Below are 19,873 nucleotides of genomic sequence, written 5' to 3' on the forward strand. Positions count from 1 at the left end.
CTTACATTTAATTGAAAAACTTTCTGTTAATGCAGCATGAAATCCAGAACCTGTTCCACAGCAGCAGTAAGATGAACATAATATTCTGGATGCTCAGCTATATCACAAAAGGTTAAAACACCTTTTCAAGCTATTTCTTCTATTGTGACCGAATTTAAACAAAAAATAATGAATTTTTAGGGAGAAACAAAATTTTGCTGTTTCAAGAAAACTACTGCTTACATATTTATGACATTTTTACTGGTAGTCTGTGTGACAGCCTAAGGAACATGTACATATTCATCCAGGAACGAGACTTGGCAGTAGTATTCTTGCAGTACTAAGAAAATAAATCTCAGAAATCCACAGATTTAACATTTTTCTTATTAACTCACATCCAAAACAAAAGAAAACATAATCCATCAGAACAGCAGCAGAAAACTTAAAAGGGGTTTATTTGTGATTTCCTATATATAGCTTGTGAATACAAGACTGTAAATGCATTAGAGACAATTTCTGTTTAAGTTTTTATTGTTTCACTTCAAGTACTGCACATGTTAAAATGTAATAAAGATTTACATTCTGTTATCTGAAATTCCCCATCTCAGATTTTTATTCTTAATTTGCTGGGCAATTTCACTCTTTCAATAGGTATCCCCAGTAAGAAAGTCTCTTTTATGGCTTCTAGTTCTTCCATTAGTTAGTGTGCATACAATTTTCATTTTCTATATCATTATCGTTTTCGTTGCTGTCTTCATCACTTTCTAGTGGGATGCCTGTAGCAGCTGAAGCACCTTGTTTAGATTCCCGGTCAAGAGGGAAAAAGCCAGTTCCACTGATTGTGTCTTGTCTCTGGTAGAAAAGCACATATGCTGCTTTGGACTGTAAAAGAGAAGTGTAATATGTTCATGAGGCTCCAGACAAAACATTTACAATCCAAGTTACCCTTTTTTTTTTTTTTTTTTGTTGTTGCTTCCAATTCTACAAGGTAAAATTACAAAGAAATCCAAAGCTTTCATGTAAGCTATTTTTGCATGTCAGAGCAAACCATTTTTGTTTTGTACTGTCCTTTGAAGGAACCCAAACTACTACCTACAAATTTACTCCAAGGTTCGTGATTTACTCTTCATTTTTCTTCCCTCAAGAAGAAAACATCATCAGCAGTTCCAATTTAGAAACACAAAAGGTACTTGCCACTATTTGGTCCTCACATGCAGTGGACACACTACTGTCATCAAAGTAGTACCATTTTCCATCATCCTTATTTTTTGCAAAAGCAGTATCTAGGACAAAAAAGCACAACGTCTGAGGGCTCTGTATCTTCATAGATGTAATACAATCAGTCGCTAGAGTCTGTTACTGTCAAACACTTGACATTTAACTAACTAAAACCTATTCTCACTATTAGACTCATATTGTCACACACTTTTTTTTTAAAGCAAGGAAAGCTTAACCAGTAACATTCCCCTTCTAAAGAGAATGTACAGTGAGAAAGGGCAGTCAAAATAAAATCCCACAGTCACTTTTTCATTTTTCTCTCTTCTTTCAAGGAGATGCACAAAGTACAAAAATAGACAAGTAAGACAATATCAGTTGTAAGAGTACAGTAGCTCTTATGGAGCTCTTACATTTTCTCTTTTCACAATATGCATAGCTAGAAGTACGAAAGAACCTACAATTATCCTTGAAAGCTCATTTAATATAGATTTTTGCATTAGAACACTTGTGAAGGCTTTTCAAGGCAATGAAAAAAATTGTCCCTCAACCATTAAAAAAAAAAAAAGTTGATTCAAAGTCATCAGTACTTAAATCAAAACGAACACGGAAAGAAAGCTGACATGTAGAATGATGATACTTGAAATCAACTTACAATGCCCTCCTCCCATTCCTCCATAGTGGTTGGAGACAGCAATCAAGTTGTAGCGGCAAGGCCCTGCATTGGGATTAATAAGGAACTCTGACATGTCCAAGTCGCTGTTTAAAAAAAAAAAAACAAACCAAACACACACAAAAAAAACAAAACACAAAAAAAACAACCAAAAGAAAGTCACGTTAATAATACTTCTAACCATTTTGCATTTTGGTGGTCTTTGAGCCCTTTACTTTATATTCCCCACAAAACACACACACAGCAGACTACACTGACAGCGCATCTCTTTCACTCTGTGAGGAGTGGAACAGGAACCAGTAATCTCGGCCAAAACTATCGATAGAGTTATTTCGTACTTATCGACTATTATTATTTTTCCAAGTTCATACTTTTCACCTACAAGCATTTTGTTTACTGGATCCACGCATGGAAGCTGAGAACAAAACCATTTTATATAATTGCTGGATTAAACACGTGCCCTAGTCATGTTAACTTTTACATTTCCAGCACCAAAATATTTAGGTTTCTTACTTTACTGGAAAGCCAACCAATGTGTCCAACTTGTCCCTCATGTATCTGCTGTAGGAAAAGCGCTTTAGATGAACTACCAGTACGGGGGGCAGTGACCACAAGTCTAACTTCTTGGTAGCTTGCTGATGTTCTTTACAGTTTGGACAATACCTAAAAGAAAAAAAAAAATATCAATTTTAAGTAACTGCAGTCCATATGTATGTTAAAATACATTACCGTAGAGAAAGCCAGTAACATGGGAGGAACTGAATAAGCAAAAGCTGAAACACACACACATTCCATCGTCTGTTACCAGTGCCATTGATATCCCTTCCAGTTCAAAGCGTGAGGTGCTAGTGTGCAAGTGTCCTCACAGTGAAGCTCGACAGCATTTTAAACACAAAAGTAGCACCCCTCAATAGGATTCTCATCTCCTATAGGAGTCCCTGTATCTTTAGTTAAAACACAGCTTTCTCATATTTTATAAAAAAAAAGATGAAGGGTTATGAAAATACTTCAGGAAAACTGACTATATGCAAAGCCATAAATAACAGACAACTGTGGTTCTTCCAATTTCCAAACTCTTCCATCTCCCACCTCATCCCCCCTACCACTAAAACCAGATAACAACGACTACTGGAACTTGAAAAAACTCCTTACTACAAAAGCTTGCCTCCTTAGCAGGCAAGTACTAAACAGGCTGTGACTTACAGATTTCTGTTCCCTCCAATGCATACTTGAATCTTTCAAGAACTAAGGCTCAGGGAGGAAGGTAAGTAAGAACAATGCATGGAAGCAACTCTTCTGTGGTCTACACATACTCTACATCTTGGTATCTAACTAGTAAAGATCTAGGAAAAAAAGGGATGAGCGTTAATTAAAAAAGACTGAACAAGTGTCTTTACACAGCAACATCAGATAAAGATGAGAAATTAGGAGAACTGTAATGGCAAGCTGTAACCTGGGAGCCAGCTGCCCCAACTTGGAATTGTTTTCCCAGTTGGCTTAGTCTCTGGAATACAAATAGCACTGGACTAGAGATGATGAGCTCTCCTAGGTTAGACCTGTGAAGACCTGACAAATGAAGAATGAATGTGATTAATGACCTCTGGTGAGATATATCTAGTAGTAACTGCTTGACTTCAGCAGCAATTGTATTTTGTAGTTTAAATACTCTGCTTAAAATGTGTTGCAAAAATGGAAGCGCTTCACCATATCAACACCAGTTGGGCGGAGAGGAACCTGATGAAATTCACCAAGGGCAAGTTGTAGGGTCCTGCACCTGGGGAGGAATAACCCCATACACCGGTACAGGTGAGGGGTTGACCTGCTGGAAAGCAGCTCTGCAGAGAGGGACCTGGAAGTCCTGGTGGACAACAAGTTGACCATAAGCCAGCAATGTGCCCTTGTGGCCAAGGTCTCCTGGGGTGCATTAAAAAAAAGTGTGGCCAGCAGGTCGAGGGAGGTCATCCTCCTTCTCTACTCTGCCCTGGTAAGACCACACCTGGACTACTGTGTCCGGTTCTGGGCCCTCCAGTTCAAGGACAGGAAACCACTGGAGGAAGTCCAGCAGAGGGCTACAAAGATGATCAACAGAGTGGAGCATCTCTCCTAGGAGGAAAGGCTGAGAGACCTGGGGCTGTTTAGCCTGGAGAAGAGAAGACTGAGACAGGATCTCATCAATGCTTATAAATAACTAAAAGGTGGGTGTCAAGAGGATGGGACTGGACTCTTTTCAGGGGCAACGGGCATAAACCGGAACACACAAAATTCCTGGGTGAACCTGCTTTGGCGAGGGGGTTGGACTAGATGATCTCCAAAGGTCCCTTCCAACCTCTGCCATTCTGTAATTCTGTGATACTTGAGTTATATGGTATCTCAAATAGTCTCTCCGGTGTTGTATAATCTAGCCCACCCAGAAAAAAAACGAGAATGTATAAGTCAGCCCCGTCCCCTGCCCAACTAAAGGAGGATCTCTGGTGACAAAGCTTGGAAGTCTCCAAAACTTTTAAGTACCCTTGAAAGAAAAAGTGGCAGACCCTCTTTTCAAACTTAATTAATTCTGAGCTCCAGGTGTTGATGAAGGATTCTTATCTGCTAGAAAATTCCGTGAGAAGGACGATCTTACAGGAACATCCTATAGTTGTGAATATTCAGATATGATTCCAAATCATCATTTGAAAGAAACACGAATCACTAAAGTCTCTGCGAAAAACTTCATGGTTGGAACATGAATTTGAGAGGTTCTACTGACTACAGATATCCCTCGTCCCACAAACCCATTGTTTAAGCGCATCCCTATTTCATATACCAATGTAAAGCAAGTTATGTATTTGCATAAAAAACCTTCAGTACGCACCAACCTTTCTAACCTCAGAAAGGAGTATTTGTTTAAACCACTGGGTTGGATTTGGCACAGGATTATTGATTCACTGTGGATCACAGTTCACAGACCAGAATGTTTTATGGATCTACCCCTCCTCCTAATTCTGAATGCGTTAGTTGTCCCCCATACAAATATAACCTTCTGCATACGGTAACAATTTTAGTTAAGCAATGGATCAAAACAGAAAAAAATATTGAGATTTTTCAACTACACTTGAAATGACAAGAGTCAAAATACCATTAAGAAATCAATTCGATAGCTCTGTTAATGTTCAAGTGTGTTTTTGACTACATTTTAAGAAATACACCATATTCTATGGTGTATACACCATAGAATATGTAGAATATGGTGTACACCATAGAATATAACAACTTTAAGTTTTTGTCCTTACCATGGGTCTTCAGCACCTAGTTTTTCCTTTGTTGTAAACAGCTCAATGCAATCTTTTAATTTCACAAAAGGCTTTTTGGGAGGCTTATATTCCACACTTTCATGTTTTTCAAAATCCTAAAGAGAAGTATTTCTTGAGTTAAGAGAACAAATGAAACAAAACTCATTTTAGTGATGTCGTCTTACTATAAACAGTAACTACAAAGCTCCTATATATGGAAAAACTGATCAGAAACCATTCAAGAAAAAAGTTTTCACAGCTTCAGATTTACTACCAAATTAGTAAGCCTGAGATTTGCTAATTATTATATGTGTAAATTAGGTTTATTTACGACAACATATTTACTACAAAAAATGTGAAAAAAATATACTAACTTCTTCTTTTGAAGACATAAAGTATCTTGGGTCACATTAATTAAGCTGTCTTTTTCACATTTAAGTTTTATTAGTTCTGGAAAGTGGAGCAACATAAACAGCTTACCTCTGCTGCACTATCATCAAAGTATCTCTTCTTCAATTCAGGATCCCAATCCAAAGCAAGGAAAGATCTTTCTGAGATTAAAAATATGTTTTCTCTTAATATTATTTCTTGCTTTACATGAAACAGTATTAACTTTGGGCACTCTTCAAAATGGATTAAACAATGCTAGCATGAATTTAAGGTGAAAAATTGAAGTACGCACAATTTCTGCATTTCTAAGAGTTAATGACAATAACAAATTAATTATTTATACAGAATTTACTACTGGAAAAAAAAGATATATCAAATAGCACACGGAGAGAATGAACTACTATTCTATGGAAGCGGAGTCAGAAAAAAAGTATCAGAATGAAACGTTGCACAACCTGTTCCCCATGACTTACCGTCAAGCCTAGGTTGCCTATCATCAAATCTAATATGCCTGGTATCATCTTTGATGTAGTTTATGTCAGTATTGCCTAAATTATTGAACTGGAATGTAAACAATCGCTTTTTGTGTCCTGTGAGTGGTTGACCTTTGCAAGTATCCTCAGAACATAATCCATTTTCAGAGTCATTGTCACCTCCAACTGAGTCTTCTGACTGGCTGTTTTCATTCTCTGAAGGAAGTTCCTGATCCTGGCTGGATTCATCATCTTGTTCATCTGTTTCCATTTCACCTGAAACAATTGGAAAAAAAAGGAGAAAGAAATGAGGTGGAGTACATAACTGAAACACACTACAGAATTAACTTCAGTTTCAAATTTAACACAAACTACTAAACAAGTTTAGCTATTCCAGTCTTACTTGGCGATCCCTCTTCATGTATTCCATTTGGGCCATTACCATTGATACCATGGTCCTTACAGCAATGTAGGGATCCTTCAGTGTCTTCAGTTTCAGTACATGTTTTTACATATCGGCTAAATGTTAAGAAATTAAAGCAACAGTTAGAATCAATGGATTTTAAATATTTACATTGTTCAAGCCAGATAATTAATGGTTACAGCAAGTCCTTTCTAATGTACTGTATTTCTGCACTGCTTTCTGATTTATACAGAATAAATAGTTTTATTGCCTAACGTGTCTACTGTTACAGGCATATCTGAAATTCTGCTTGTCTATAATCTTATGTTTACTGGATTTTCTGCAACTTGATTCTTGGTATTAGTCTCTATTTGTCCAGAAATCACTCAACTGTTCGCTAACCATATTTTTTACACAAAAAAATACAGGGGTTTACATACAGAGAAAGTTACATCAACATAAAATGAAGCATAAATTTCAATTAGAGGTTATGATTCTAATTTCTTCCACATAATGACATGTACTACAGTGTAGTTTCAGAAAAGTGTCAACCATGTAGTTTTAAAACATAAATTAGTATATAAACTTGTATAGCAGATACAATAACAATACAATAAGGAAATATAACCATAGCAGAATAATTGGCAAAACATTTCCGTTTTACGAAGCTTTAACAAACAGAATTAATTCCCCATAACTGACAATACAGATTGACTCTCTACTGTCTTCTCAAGTAATTTTGGGATGAGGTGATGCTAACAAAAAAAAATCAAATTGAAATCCACACTAGTTCACATCTCAAGTGGCTAAAATTTTAGATTTAATGTATTTAGCAGAAAGCAAATAAAAGACTAAGTACTCAAACATAACCAGTTTGTTAGCAATGCATGTAAAAATAAGTGCCTACTGATTCCAACTATTAGCTTTATTCATAACAAACACATTTTTCTTTAAACAATAACCTTACCACATTCTTAGCAGCAGCAGGTTATACAGTTTATCTTCAGTATTGTTTCTAGGCACTGCTATGAGAAAAGGTTGACCAAACAGTGAAGAACCACTATGGCTGTAGCTAGTGTGCCTGCACTTTTCCCTTAAACAAACAGGAATTATAACTTGTTCTGTATCTTCTGTTCTATTGATAGCAATTTCAAATCTAAAAGAAAGACAATCAGAAATACAAAGCACAACTGTCATTTAAAAGGCAACAAAGGGAAAAAAAATTATAAACCCCACAAAATTTGTCTTTATCTTATGTCTAGGTTTTAATCTTTTGCAAATAACTAAAACTGCAGAGAGATGCGAAGCACATTATCTGTACTTACACATAAATGTCATCACGTTCCATAATACTACTTAGATTTTCATCCATGCCAAATATCCTGTGGAACCTGTGATTGTATATATCAGTAACAATCATCTAAAAAGAAATGGAGTATACATCATTAAATCAGGTCCAATATGAGTTAACCTGTTCATTGTTGTGTTTCATATAAGAAATCACTCTTACCTTATCTGCAGCAACACCAGACAAAGCTGACAATGCTGTGCAAAGATCCAATATATTTCCAATTTTGGGAACAACTACTTTGTACTAAAAAAAAAATAAAATGTCACTTTAGTTTCTTAAGGGAACAAATATGCATGAGAAAAAAAGCCAAACTACTTATCACTTATTCAGCATACTTCACGTACTTCTTTCAGATTCTTGAACTTAAGGTGTAAAGTATGTAAATCAACTAACACAAATTCCGAAAGCTGCTGAAAACGTAGTAGTAACCTTTACAACTTTACTCATACAAACACACACACTTTGAAAACTATGTTTATTAGTTTACACAATGCTTTTTTTTTTGGATGTTATTTTACTTTCTCCGTAAGAAGACTAGCAGCATTATTTACTTAAGATTTATATATTCCAACAGCACCTACTTATTTAAGTATTTAAATAGTATGTATGCTATTGATTAGATTCTTAAATTTGGAATACAACACAAGCTGTTTATAAAGTATTACTGGGGAAAAAAGCAATGGATAAAGACCGAAAAGGCAGGCAATGGATAAAGACCGAATTCTAATTTCACATGCAGAGAGAGAACCTGATGATTAACAGTCAAAGAAAACCTCCCTGTGACTTCCCTTACTGCAGTACACCTGCAGTTTGTAAGGAAACTCCACACAGGACTATTACCTGTTATTTGCATGATAAATAAAGACAGGGTTAATTAGAAATAAGGTATTATAACTTTGTAATTAATTGCTAAGTACAGCATGTGCTTGGTATCTCTTGAAGTCTTATAGCTATTTAGACTCACAAAAGCTCTACTGAACTCGTACGCTTCCCAAACACTATTCATTCCTGCATAACCATCTCACATGTCATACAGGGTCATCTTCAACTACTGTGTGTCCCTTGTGCAAACCTGTTCTCACAAATAATTAAATTTCTAGCAGGCTCACCTGCCACTATTTAATATATGTCCCTTTATCTTTGACTTCCCTAACTGAGACTGCCTTTGAGAACACTCCCCCTTTCACCCGCCCCTTTCCTTCTTATAGTACTCTGATTTCAGGTGTTAAAGCCTTTTTGCAAGTCTGCCTAACTGCCCGTGTCTTATTTATTTCACCTATCCTTGCTTACCCCATAAGGTACAGCTAGAAACATTTAATCATGATTTTGTTACCATAACCCGTGTACATTGTTTCTCGCCATTCTAACGTGTATAATACCATCCTTCCTAAAAAAGGCAAGAGATACTCTTTACAAAGAAATCTCATCTGATTTTTTTTTTCTTTTGACTATTAAATGATAGCACAGAAGAATTCAGGACTAGCTGATCTATTTAGTCATGGGTTTTTTTGTATCAATTACTACCAATATTTGTGTTTTGAGGCTAAGAAACTGAGGAATTAAGTCTGGATTAAGCGTATAAATACTTTTTTTTTTAACCATACAAATTCATTATAGCAACACTAAAATAAAAAATGAGGACAGCATACATTTTAAAGACTAAGAAGCCTTATTAACATAACCATAAAACGATTACCAGTATCTTCCTTGAAACCGATAGAAATAGAAGAAGGTATGTATAGTCTTCCTTAAGCTAAGTGGGACTTCAGAATACATACCAGAAAACTAAAGCTTGTTGGATTTGCTATTGTAGTTACAAACTTAAAAAATGTAAAGGAACTCAGGTTCATTGTTAATGCCATATGAATCAGGAGTTTTGTACATAAACTAGGAGGCTTACCTGCATAGGCTTTGCAAGTGGATCCGTTCTAACTAAATAAACTTCCAAAGTGCGTTCTTTTTTCATGGGTAATGGAAGTGTCAAGTAACAAAAGGGATCAAAGGTTACAGATATCTTAGCACATTCAGGACAAACTAGGGTGGATTTAAAAAGGCCATGAAATATATCTACAATGATGGAATCATTTCTTTTTAAATGGTTTTCCCAGGCTTCTTCAGCGACCACCTGTAATTAAAGCATGACCTGGGTTATGATAAAGTAGTAGGAAATGAACAGTGAGAGTTATTATTAAGAGCACTTGATAGTGCTCTTATGACAAAGTAGTAGGAAATGAATAGTGAGAGTTATTATTAAGAGCACTTGATAGAACGTTCTAGGTTACCACCTAAACATAGAAATCTCAATCCCTGTAAAATCTGTAACCACTATCAGGTTAAAAGATGTATGCTTTTCCTAGGATGGAGATTCTGTCGGTCTTATTACGTAGTCTGAGAGAGACTTCAAGTGGCTTGGGGCAAGTCAAAAGCAAAATAAAACTAAAAATTCCATCTGAAGTAACTCATACTTGTAACAAAAGAAATTATCTATGTGCTTGTAGCTCAATGCTAGAAGAGTTTCCCTAAAGTAAGAGAACTGGAGAGAGACAGAACACTGCATCCTGTAGATACAAGAATAAAAACCCAACAGAATGGAAATTGTTTCTCCAACTGAATTCAGCACTGAATTGAACAAAAAGGTCTTAACAAAGCCTTAACACCCTTCTACCCACCCAATTATCTTCCAAATCAACAGAAATTTACACAGGTACTTGAACAAAATCTCCATTTTAAGATTTTGGCTTATTTTCTCAAATCTCTTCCAGAAAAAGCAACACGTGATCAGTGACCCAACCCTTCAGTACACAATCACGTAGAAGTATCTTGCAATGTACAGCCTTGGATAAAATGAAGATGATCAACACCAAAACCACTACCTTGTCTGGTCTCCCATCGGCATCCTTTAACTGAATGTAAGGCTTTTTTCTAATTCGATTCAAATCCTCATGTAATCCATCCAAGAGAAAAGCCAGTAGCTCTTGACAATCTTGTTGCTGATAACCAGAAAATTGTGGGGCAAATCGTCCCACTTGTGTCTAAAAAAATAAATACAAATACTTCTGGTACCTTAATTAATGCTGAGATGCTACAGCAAAAAGCTGAAAAGGTAAAACTTACAAAGTTATAAAAGATAAGCTTTTCAATGGAGACAGGAAGCCAAAACCAATTCTCAAAGACCAAAGCACAAGGACAGTTGACACTTATTTAAATATACATCCAAGTGTTTTAACAGTTAAATGAACGGACTGCATACTGATGAATATTACTTCAAATTCTTATTCTTGCATATTTCCATAAGTTTTGTATACTTAAACTACAAAACCAAAACTGACAATGTACATTCAGGTTATATTCCCTACTGACCTTAAATGCTCTTGGGGTAACATAGCTGTATTTTCCTGACCACATTTGCTTGATAAGCTCTGCATAAGATTTTGCTATTTCACCTCGCATTCCTAAAGGATTGTCAAAATTCAGCTCTTCTTGGTATTTATCATTGAGGAAGTATTCTGTAAGAGGAGGTGTGTTGCTCAGACACTGTAAACAGAAATACAGAATTTTTAGAACAGTGATTTGAATTAGTTCAAACAAAGAATGTTTGAACTTCCTTAAAGCAGACATGAACAATACTTTAAACTGTAACACCTAGTGCCCGCAAAAAAAAAAAAAAAAAGGAAAAAAAAAAGTCTTTCCCAGAAACAAATAATGGTTTTAAACCAAGACTGGCTGCAGCTATCATTACAAGTTACGCACAGATAATGTTTTTCAAAAGCTTTACATCAGAATTTATCAGACATAGATAGTAGTCCAGCCAACCACAGTGTGACAACACTATTTGTATCGAGGTTTAAAACAAACAAAAGGTGGTTCTTGATACAGGAATAATAGCTTCACGAAACTCCTTGCTGAAAGTTGTTATAGATGCATAAAGTTTACACAGTCTCAAGGAGAGACTGCATAGGTAATCAGAAGAGAGAGCCAATACAGCTTACTAAATCAAATTACACCACATTCAGAACAGCATGTGAGCATAAAATAGTTGAAAACAGAGAGATTTTTTTGGCAGGGGCAAGAAGAAGAGAAGGTAAGGATGTTTGCCCTCCTCCTCCTCTTTCTAGGCATCTGCTTACGGAAGCTGTTGAAGACAGCAATCTATGCTAGATGGACTAGACTTTGTATCAGAATTGGCGCAGCTTTCCCTATGCTATTTTAAATTTGGTGAAGCTGTTTAAAGCTGAAATTAGTTCAAGGAAAGTAAGGGCCTTGGTTTAGACTGGGATAATGACATCCTCTCTACAAGTTTGTCCCTTCTGAGAGCACTTAGATATAGGAGGATGTAACTGCTGAAGTATGTCTTACAATTTTAGGAAACCATTCTGAATTTTAGTGTGCTACTCCACACACTCCTATAAACAAAAACTTTCCCATCATTCGGAAATTATTCCCATGCCACGCCTTAGCATATAGATTTAGCAAAGTTTCTTCATTAAATATTATAAGCTTTTCTGCATTCTTTCCTCTATTAAAGATTCCAAGAAAGGTCAGATATTCATCAGTCTCATCTGCGTCTCTGCAAACAAGGGGAAGAACAAAAATTTCAGCTCCACATACGCTACTGCATAAGATGCAACAATTGAGACAGGAAGAATTACAACTTTATTGAGCTGGGCAGAAAAAAGTTATTCCTACTTCTGCCTGTCATAACTGTGTACTATTACAAAGCAAACTGAAAGCTGTAGAGAGGTGAGTTTCATGCCCATATCGCACTCCTTCCTTTCTCTCCCATCCCACCTAAAGCTTTCATGAGCTGTCAACGCTGCAAAAAACTCCTGATATTACAGGGCCTTTTGGGCACTGAGGGTTGAAGAAAGCTCATTTTTCTTGTTACATGGCAAATCGCTTTTCTTCCTAGCAGTAGTGATCCCAATCCCCGCTACCTCACAGATCTGTGTTGTAGTTCTGAACTGATCCATGCAGCTAAGAGGAGAAACCCCTGGTCCCTCAAATCCATACAGAAGTGGTCAGAGTTTTCAGAAGAAACTAATGAGAAATAAAACTACACTTTAGGTAAAACTGCATGTTCAATTTGAGTGATGTGACAAATCCTACTGAAATCCTACTGCCCAAAGAAGTCCTGCCCCTTCTCTGCTGACTCTCTCTGATTGCACAACAAACATATTAATCTCACTAAAACTGTCAAAAAACTATTTTTCCTCCCCACTTTTCTTCTGGATTATTCTTTGGTCTGGTTTAGGAGATCAAATCTGTTCAGCTGGTCAGCTTAGTGTGAGAAATGTCCACAAGAAGGAACTAAACAATGCAAAAAAGGTAAATTTTTCTATAGGTTCTTAGTCAAGCACTACATGATGTGCTGACAGTGTGTTGTTTCACCAAAACACTAATTTATCTTCTCCTGGTTTTCACCTGATAAATCATTTTGTCACATTCTCAGAATATAATTTGTATTTGTATGTGTAAGTCAGGAAGATCACTACAGATAATTTCCCTTTTTCCTTATAACAATGTCCACATTCCACCATAAGATGACACTGATGGTAGTACTGGAATGCACAAGTATCTATCTGAACATGGCAATTTCTGAGCTAAATATTTACAATGTTGAAAAGGGTGACAATGGAGAACGATTTAAGATTCTGATTAAAGTCACAGGGGAAAAAGAATCCAGAAGCCTGGATGCTTGGAGCCTTTGAAAGGAAGCCTACATTCTTATTTTCTCATGATATGATACGCTGTAGGTTATCAAGGAAGCCTAATGGAAAGCATCGATAAAAAAACCAAACCAAACCAGAACAATTAGAACCAAGACAAGCTACCAGACAGCAAAGTCATCAGATTTATGTGCCCTGTTCAACCTAGTGGTTTGGTGGGTTTTGTTTGTTTGCTTTAAAACACAGACATAGGTAAACTAACAAGTATACCCACAGATGAAGAACAACAGAAACCAAAAAAGCTAAACAAATACAGTAAAACTACAGAAAACAGTTTGTGAACTAAAGAGGTAACAGAACGGCACTTCATTTCAGGTACTGCAGCCTCCACAAGTTTCCTTTAACCAACAAAAACTTGTGTGAAGTGCTCAGTTTCTGAACCTAAACTGGTCATTTAGCTAAATGACCATGGGAAAAGATGGAACAGGATGTATAAACTCCAAGAGCAACTATGAGACAAACCACAGAAGAGAAGGATCAGTCTTCAGCATAACAAAGGTTAACACTGAAGTTAAAGTGCCATGTAACATACTAATTTCTTGGGAAAAAAGGAAAAAAAAAATCTGTAGCAGAGCAATCTGTGGATAACAGCTATTTATGTCATTAGTATCAAAAGATCATAATCAGCCTCCAAGAAAATGAGTCGAACAACGCGACTGGCTGAAACAACGCTACACACAATTTGTGCGCCAACTGTATTATGCAACACTGCATGCATTGTTGATGTACATACATATGCATACAAACGCCCTGAAGTACTGAGTCAAAAAGGAAACAATCACCCATAAAGACACATACAGTCTACTGTTTAGAGAGCACAGCTGTAACCAGTAGGGTGTGGGAGGTGTTAAGATGCACAGGAAAATGAACAATGAATAATCTTCATTTTTAGTTCCTTATATATTCCTCAATGCTGTAGCCTCACTGGAATACTGTAATTTCAATACTAGACTATGATCTTGTTTAGCAAGTTTACCTGTCCTATGAAACCCTCGTATAGGTGGAAATATAATAATAAAATTACTCTCTAATTACCTCTCTAAATCCACATAATTTAAGTATGGGAAAACTCTGATGAAAAAAGTTCGCAAGGATTCTTGATTGTTTAATTGATAAAAAGAAAATAAAATAAATGAAGAAAGAGGGCCACCAAGACAGTCTGTGGCTTGGGAGCATTTGCCCTGTGAGGAAAGACTGAAGCATTGGGGCTTGTTCAGCCTCCAGAAGAGGCTGTTTCAGGCAGACCCATCAACAGTCTTCTAGTACCTACAGGGAAGTTAACGAGAAGATGGATCCAGGCTCTTCACAGCGGTGCACAGTGGGATGACAACAAACAACAGGTGTAAGTCGAAACAAGAGAGGTTAAGGATATAAGGAAAAAAGTTTTCACTGTAAGAACAGTCAAGCAGTGGAGCTGAGAGGCTTTGCAGCCTTCTTGGAGGTTTTCAAGACCCAACTGGATAAAGCCCTGAGCAACCTGGTCTGACCTCAGAGCTGATCTTCCTTTGAGCGGGAGGCTGCATTAGGAACCTCCTGAAGTTCCTTCTAACCCAAATTAGCCTATGATCCCAAACAAGGAAACATTTATTCACGTCCCATAGGGGTTATTCCATAGAAATAATGATAAAAATAAAATTTCAAAGCAATGAAAACATTACCTATTATGCCAGTGAACCGGAGAAATGAGAAGCAGACAATACAATCATGAAATTGAGCTGAAAACTGAGTGTTCTTCTAAGTATCACGGTTCTTCAGCTGTCCTACTTAATAACAATTTTAAGCAAGGAACATTGAAATTTCATATTTCAGCCTTCTAATAAAAGAGCGAGACCTGATTCACTGAAAGAAAGATCTAAGTAATAGGAGGAAAAAATGAATTACTTTACACCTGTCTATCCTGCTTCTGCCTGAAGCACTTAGTGTCAGGCACGGTGAAAAGTGCTCAGCTAATACACCCCTTACCACAAACTCTGTATACCTAGGGCAACTGAAACAGAGCACTAAGAACTTAATCATTTCAGGTTTTGGTGAAAGATGTTATGTTTTGTCAGGATAAACTCACAGCCATAAATAATCGTAGAGCAAATGCGAATCAGCTTTATAAAGAAAGAAAACTGCTGAAATATCCCATTGCAAAGCTCTCAACAGTTGTTGTTTTTTTTTTTTTTTCAATTAAAACATTTACTTTCATTCTTCTCCTATTTTTGAATCACAAAGTGAAAACTTTGCTAACTCTCAGGTTTTCACTGCAAAAGAAAAAGAAAAAAACCCCACATTTCCCACAGAGCTCTAATCACTAATATCCCACCAAAAAGGCAAAGCAATACTTAGGCAACATCCACAGGTGGCAGCACAGCAATGCTTCAGGAGATTCATATTTTTCTATTTTGTTTTTTTCAGGTTGTAACATAGCCGTGTACATAACTGTATGTGAATAAAACATCTACTTGCCAAATACTCTTTGGGGTTATGGGGTTTTTTTTGTTTGTTTTTGCTTGATATGGTTTGAAGCATTCACAATAATGTCTTCATAAAGTCCACAAGCTCCCTTTCATCTTTCCTGTTTCACTTAATGCTCAGATCTGCAAAAGCAGACATTTAGGCTTTAATAATAAAAATCAAGCCTTAGGTGTTAGCACTGAAGTAAATTAAAATCAGATACATGGAATACCCCTTCAAAAGAATCTGAAAAATATATACAAAAGTTCCAATACAACCAAAATATGAAATAATATTGAATTATTGCTTGTTAAAATAAGAAATCGTGGTAAGACAACAGCACTTGGTGAAAAATACAATGGTGTCTTAACCTTCTTGGTTACTCCTACTCAGCTTGCAGCTGTTTGTGGTACCACAGAGGATCTTCCCCATCTCTTCACCATCCCTCCTGTAGTTGTCTTAAGCTTCTTAACACTGAGAGCCCCTACTTGGAAAAGCAAAAGTCTCTTTACAATAATCACTCTGAAGGATGAAGAGGCAAGCTTAACCTTACCTATAGATTGAAGAAGTAGTAATGAACTTGCAACAAAATTTAAGAAACTGCCAGGATTACCACATTGCTACCTAGTGCAGTTCCAGGACAAAAACCTTCAGACAAGTTTGTCAGACTCTGGACAGCAAGATGTGCTGGCCCTCTGCTTCAAGGAATGCTGATAACATTTCTGATGCAAATCATCTTCACTGTACATGAGACAAGAGCAAAGAGAAGCTGTCTGAGAACTGAAGTGGTTTCTGAAGCAGAAATGGCTCTTATGTGAACACTAAGGGGCCTCAATCCTGTCTGGGAAGGATGAAGATCTGAGAAAAGTGGTAATCAGCAAGACAGTGGATAAATTAAACTTGCTTCTGTTGAAGGAAGCTACATTGATTACACTTAGTATTGACTGAATGGAAGCAGAGCACTCTGAACAGAAAGCAGAGCTTTTGGAATATGGAAGATGAACGGACTGGAAACTTTGAGTGTAAAATTCTATAGCAAACTATTTTGTTTAAATAAAACAGACTTATCCTGATAAACAACCTTGTGCTGACATAATTGTAAAGGAAGACACCTGAAGAAGATAAATAAGCTAGAGTAGGCAACCAAAACAGCTCAGAGAATCACAAAATAGTTGAGGTTGGAAGGCATCTCTGGGCCTTGTCTGGTCCAATCCCCTGCTCAAAGAAGGGTCCCCTAGAGCAGGTTGCTTCGGATTGTGTACAGTCATGTTTTGCGCATCTCCAAGGATGGAGGCTCCACAGCCTCCCTGGAAAACCTATTTCGCCATTTGATAAAATCTCTTATATTTAAATGGAATTGCCTGTGGTTTAGTTTGTGCCTGTTGCCTCTTCTTTCAGTGGGCAACACTGAGAAGAGTTTGGCTCAGTTTTCTTTACTATCCCTCACCAGGTATTTCTACACAATGATAAAATTGCTCTGGAGCCTTCTCTTCTCCAAGCTGAACAGTCCCAGCTCTCTCAGGCTTTCCGTGTAGGTAAGATGATGCAATCTGAATTGATCACCTTTGTGGCCTCTCACTGGACCTGCTGCACTATGTCCCTGTCTCTCTGGTGCTGGGGAGGCCAGAAGGGAAGCCAGCACTGCAGGGGTGTCTCACCAGCGCTGAGTGGAGGGGAAGGATCACCCCTCTCAGCCTGCTAGCAATACCCAGGAGGCTGCTGGCTGCCTTGGCCACAAGGGCACATTGCTGGCTCATGTTCAGCTTTTTGTCTGCTGGTCGGCCAAACTGCTTTTCATCCAGTTGCTCGCTCCCTACCCCAGTGTGTACCGGTGCCTGGCGTTTTTCTTTCCTAGGTGCAGGCCTTTGCATTTCCTTTGATTGAACTTCATGAGGTTCCTGTCTGCCCATTTCACCAGCCTGTTGAGGTCCCTCTGAATAGCAGCACACCCATCTGGTGTAACAGTCCCTCCTTCCAGTTCTGTGTTGTCTCTAATCTTGCTGAGCGTGCACTCTCCTCCATCATCCAGGTAACAGCCTAGAGCATTCCTAAGCAGAATTCCTTAGCCTGCCAACTACATACTATCTGTGCCCATCCCTTTGTTGCTTCAGAGATTAGACAAGATCAAAAAGTGCTTTGGCCACAGGCATTACACTTCTAGCCAGAACAACCCAAGGTTACTCCGATAACAGAAGGTAACATTTCACTGCACTAATATGCCATTAATTTATGCTTTCAGTGTGATCGGGGAAAAAAGGTAGAAGTCAAGTGGTGGCAAGATGAAGACGACAATAGAACTTGCAGTCTGTGAGACCTTAGTGTGTTAAGAACACGACATACTTCCACTAAAAAGCACTTTCATGGATTTCTTAGATAACATTAAACTCTGTACAATACTTACTTTGAGAGATACAGTAGGTGGAACTGAAAGATAGTTTACACTTCCTTGCTAAGAAAGCTGCTAAATAATGCATTTGAAAAAGCACACCATCAAGGACATACTAAAGGTACCATGCCAAACTAAAAGCTGCACTGCTCAATAAACCCCTAATTTTCTTACTGTCTTGTGAATCAGCAAAATTGTATTTATTAATTTGCACTACAGTTTCTCAGAACTTATTTGAACACTTGATTCCCTAGGTATAACTGAAAAGCAATCAAGTCAAAGCTGACATGATTTAGAATGAAGACCTAGAATTAAATCCAGTTAACATCACTTTACAGTTTTTTGACTTGAGACTGCTTTGATTACATAACTCAAGTTTCAGAACTAAATAAAACCAAATTAAACTACTAGTTCTTTCTGATCATTAATTAATGTACCACTGCAGCTTCCACTTAAAAGGACTAAGATTTTTTTTGTCTTGGTAAGAGTAGGTATACCAGTATTTCTCTTGCAATCATAACAAAGAAACAAGCTATTACATTCCCGTAAAATACGTCATCCGTGAAATAGCAGCTATTCAAAAGGCAAAGCTCAAAGGGAAATATGTTCAAAGGTTCCCTGCATGTTCACTTGTGCACTAGAAGTACATAGTAATTAGTTGGAAATAAAGGCCCAGTAATGCACCAGTTATCTACTATTTGACACTTCAGCACTACAATCTACTCAAGCGCATCTCAAAATGAAAAAGTATTTTTCATGACATGCATGCATGGCAATCATTACAAAAAGCAAAGAATCCCACTTAAGGGTTCACTCATGTAGAATGCTGGTCAAATTTCTTTCTGATAATTGATCACAGTGCAAAACAGTATTATTTCCTCACTTTTAATCCTATCCTGCTACTTAATGTAGCCTTTTAATATTAGTTTCCAAACAAGTCAAAATATAACAAGATATTCATTTCCAAGTAACAGACAAGCTCATTTTATTCTAAAGTACATACCTGAATTGCTGAATTCATAAAACACGTATTCCCCAAGTTACTCAGGCCACATAGGCCTGGCTGCTCATTGTGTCTTCCTGGCTCTGAATAATCATAATTCTTATAAGCAGTATATGATGGGAGACAATAGTTTGAATTTTTCACACTGTAAAAAAACAAAACATCTTTCACAATGTAAACATGTACTCTATACTACTTTAATACATAAAAGTACTTTATAAGCTTAAATGATTAAAATTGTTAAAATAACTTCTGTGAACAAGAAAGGATTTAAAAGAAATATTTAACTTTGTTAATAACATCAATTTCAATTTAAAAGTCACCAAAATCTAATGTACTGCAATAATTGTAATTATTATATCCCTACCCCTTTTTGATAGGAGCAGCTTCACAGCTTACTCTATTCTTCATTGCTCCATCAAATTTAATACACTCAGACTTTAGACACCACCAGCAGCAATCAATCATTTACGTCCCTTTTGCATCCTGCTACTGCAAGAGTGAGGTCGGTGGGAATAGGAATGCAGAGTTACAGGTGAAAGCTGAGATTTCCAAGGCCACTGTGG

At 37.1% G+C, this 19,873-nt stretch overlaps 1 protein-coding gene across 1 annotated transcript in view; it reads right to left on the reverse strand.

Annotated features, from left to right (window-relative positions):
* Positions 1 to 492: 492 nt before the first annotated feature.
* USP15 (ubiquitin specific peptidase 15) overlaps positions 493 to 19,873 on the reverse strand; it is a 56,156-nt gene continuing 36,775 nt past the window's right edge. The window contains exons 9-23 of the mRNA XM_009887847.1: positions 19,308 to 19,452; positions 11,114 to 11,287; positions 10,627 to 10,785; positions 9,654 to 9,878; positions 7,913 to 7,996; positions 7,728 to 7,822; positions 7,370 to 7,558; positions 6,403 to 6,518; positions 6,000 to 6,275; positions 5,617 to 5,687; positions 5,137 to 5,252; positions 2,381 to 2,530; positions 1,850 to 1,953; positions 1,174 to 1,262; positions 493 to 861 (exon numbers count right to left, since the gene is read on the reverse strand). Of these exons, the coding sequence (XP_009886149.1) occupies positions 676 to 861; positions 1,174 to 1,262; positions 1,850 to 1,953; positions 2,381 to 2,530; positions 5,137 to 5,252; positions 5,617 to 5,687; positions 6,000 to 6,275; positions 6,403 to 6,518; positions 7,370 to 7,558; positions 7,728 to 7,822; positions 7,913 to 7,996; positions 9,654 to 9,878; positions 10,627 to 10,785; positions 11,114 to 11,287; positions 19,308 to 19,452 (2,179 nt within the window). The 3' untranslated portion in view covers positions 493 to 675. The remainder of the gene's footprint in view (positions 862 to 1,173; positions 1,263 to 1,849; positions 1,954 to 2,380; positions 2,531 to 5,136; positions 5,253 to 5,616; positions 5,688 to 5,999; positions 6,276 to 6,402; positions 6,519 to 7,369; positions 7,559 to 7,727; positions 7,823 to 7,912; positions 7,997 to 9,653; positions 9,879 to 10,626; positions 10,786 to 11,113; positions 11,288 to 19,307; positions 19,453 to 19,873) is intronic.

The sequence above is a fragment of the Charadrius vociferus genome, unplaced genomic scaffold, assembly GCF_000708025.1.
Source record: "Charadrius vociferus isolate BGI_N301 unplaced genomic scaffold, ASM70802v2 scaffold125, whole genome shotgun sequence".
In the NCBI taxonomy this organism is placed as follows: Eukaryota; Metazoa; Chordata; class Aves; order Charadriiformes; family Charadriidae; genus Charadrius; species Charadrius vociferus.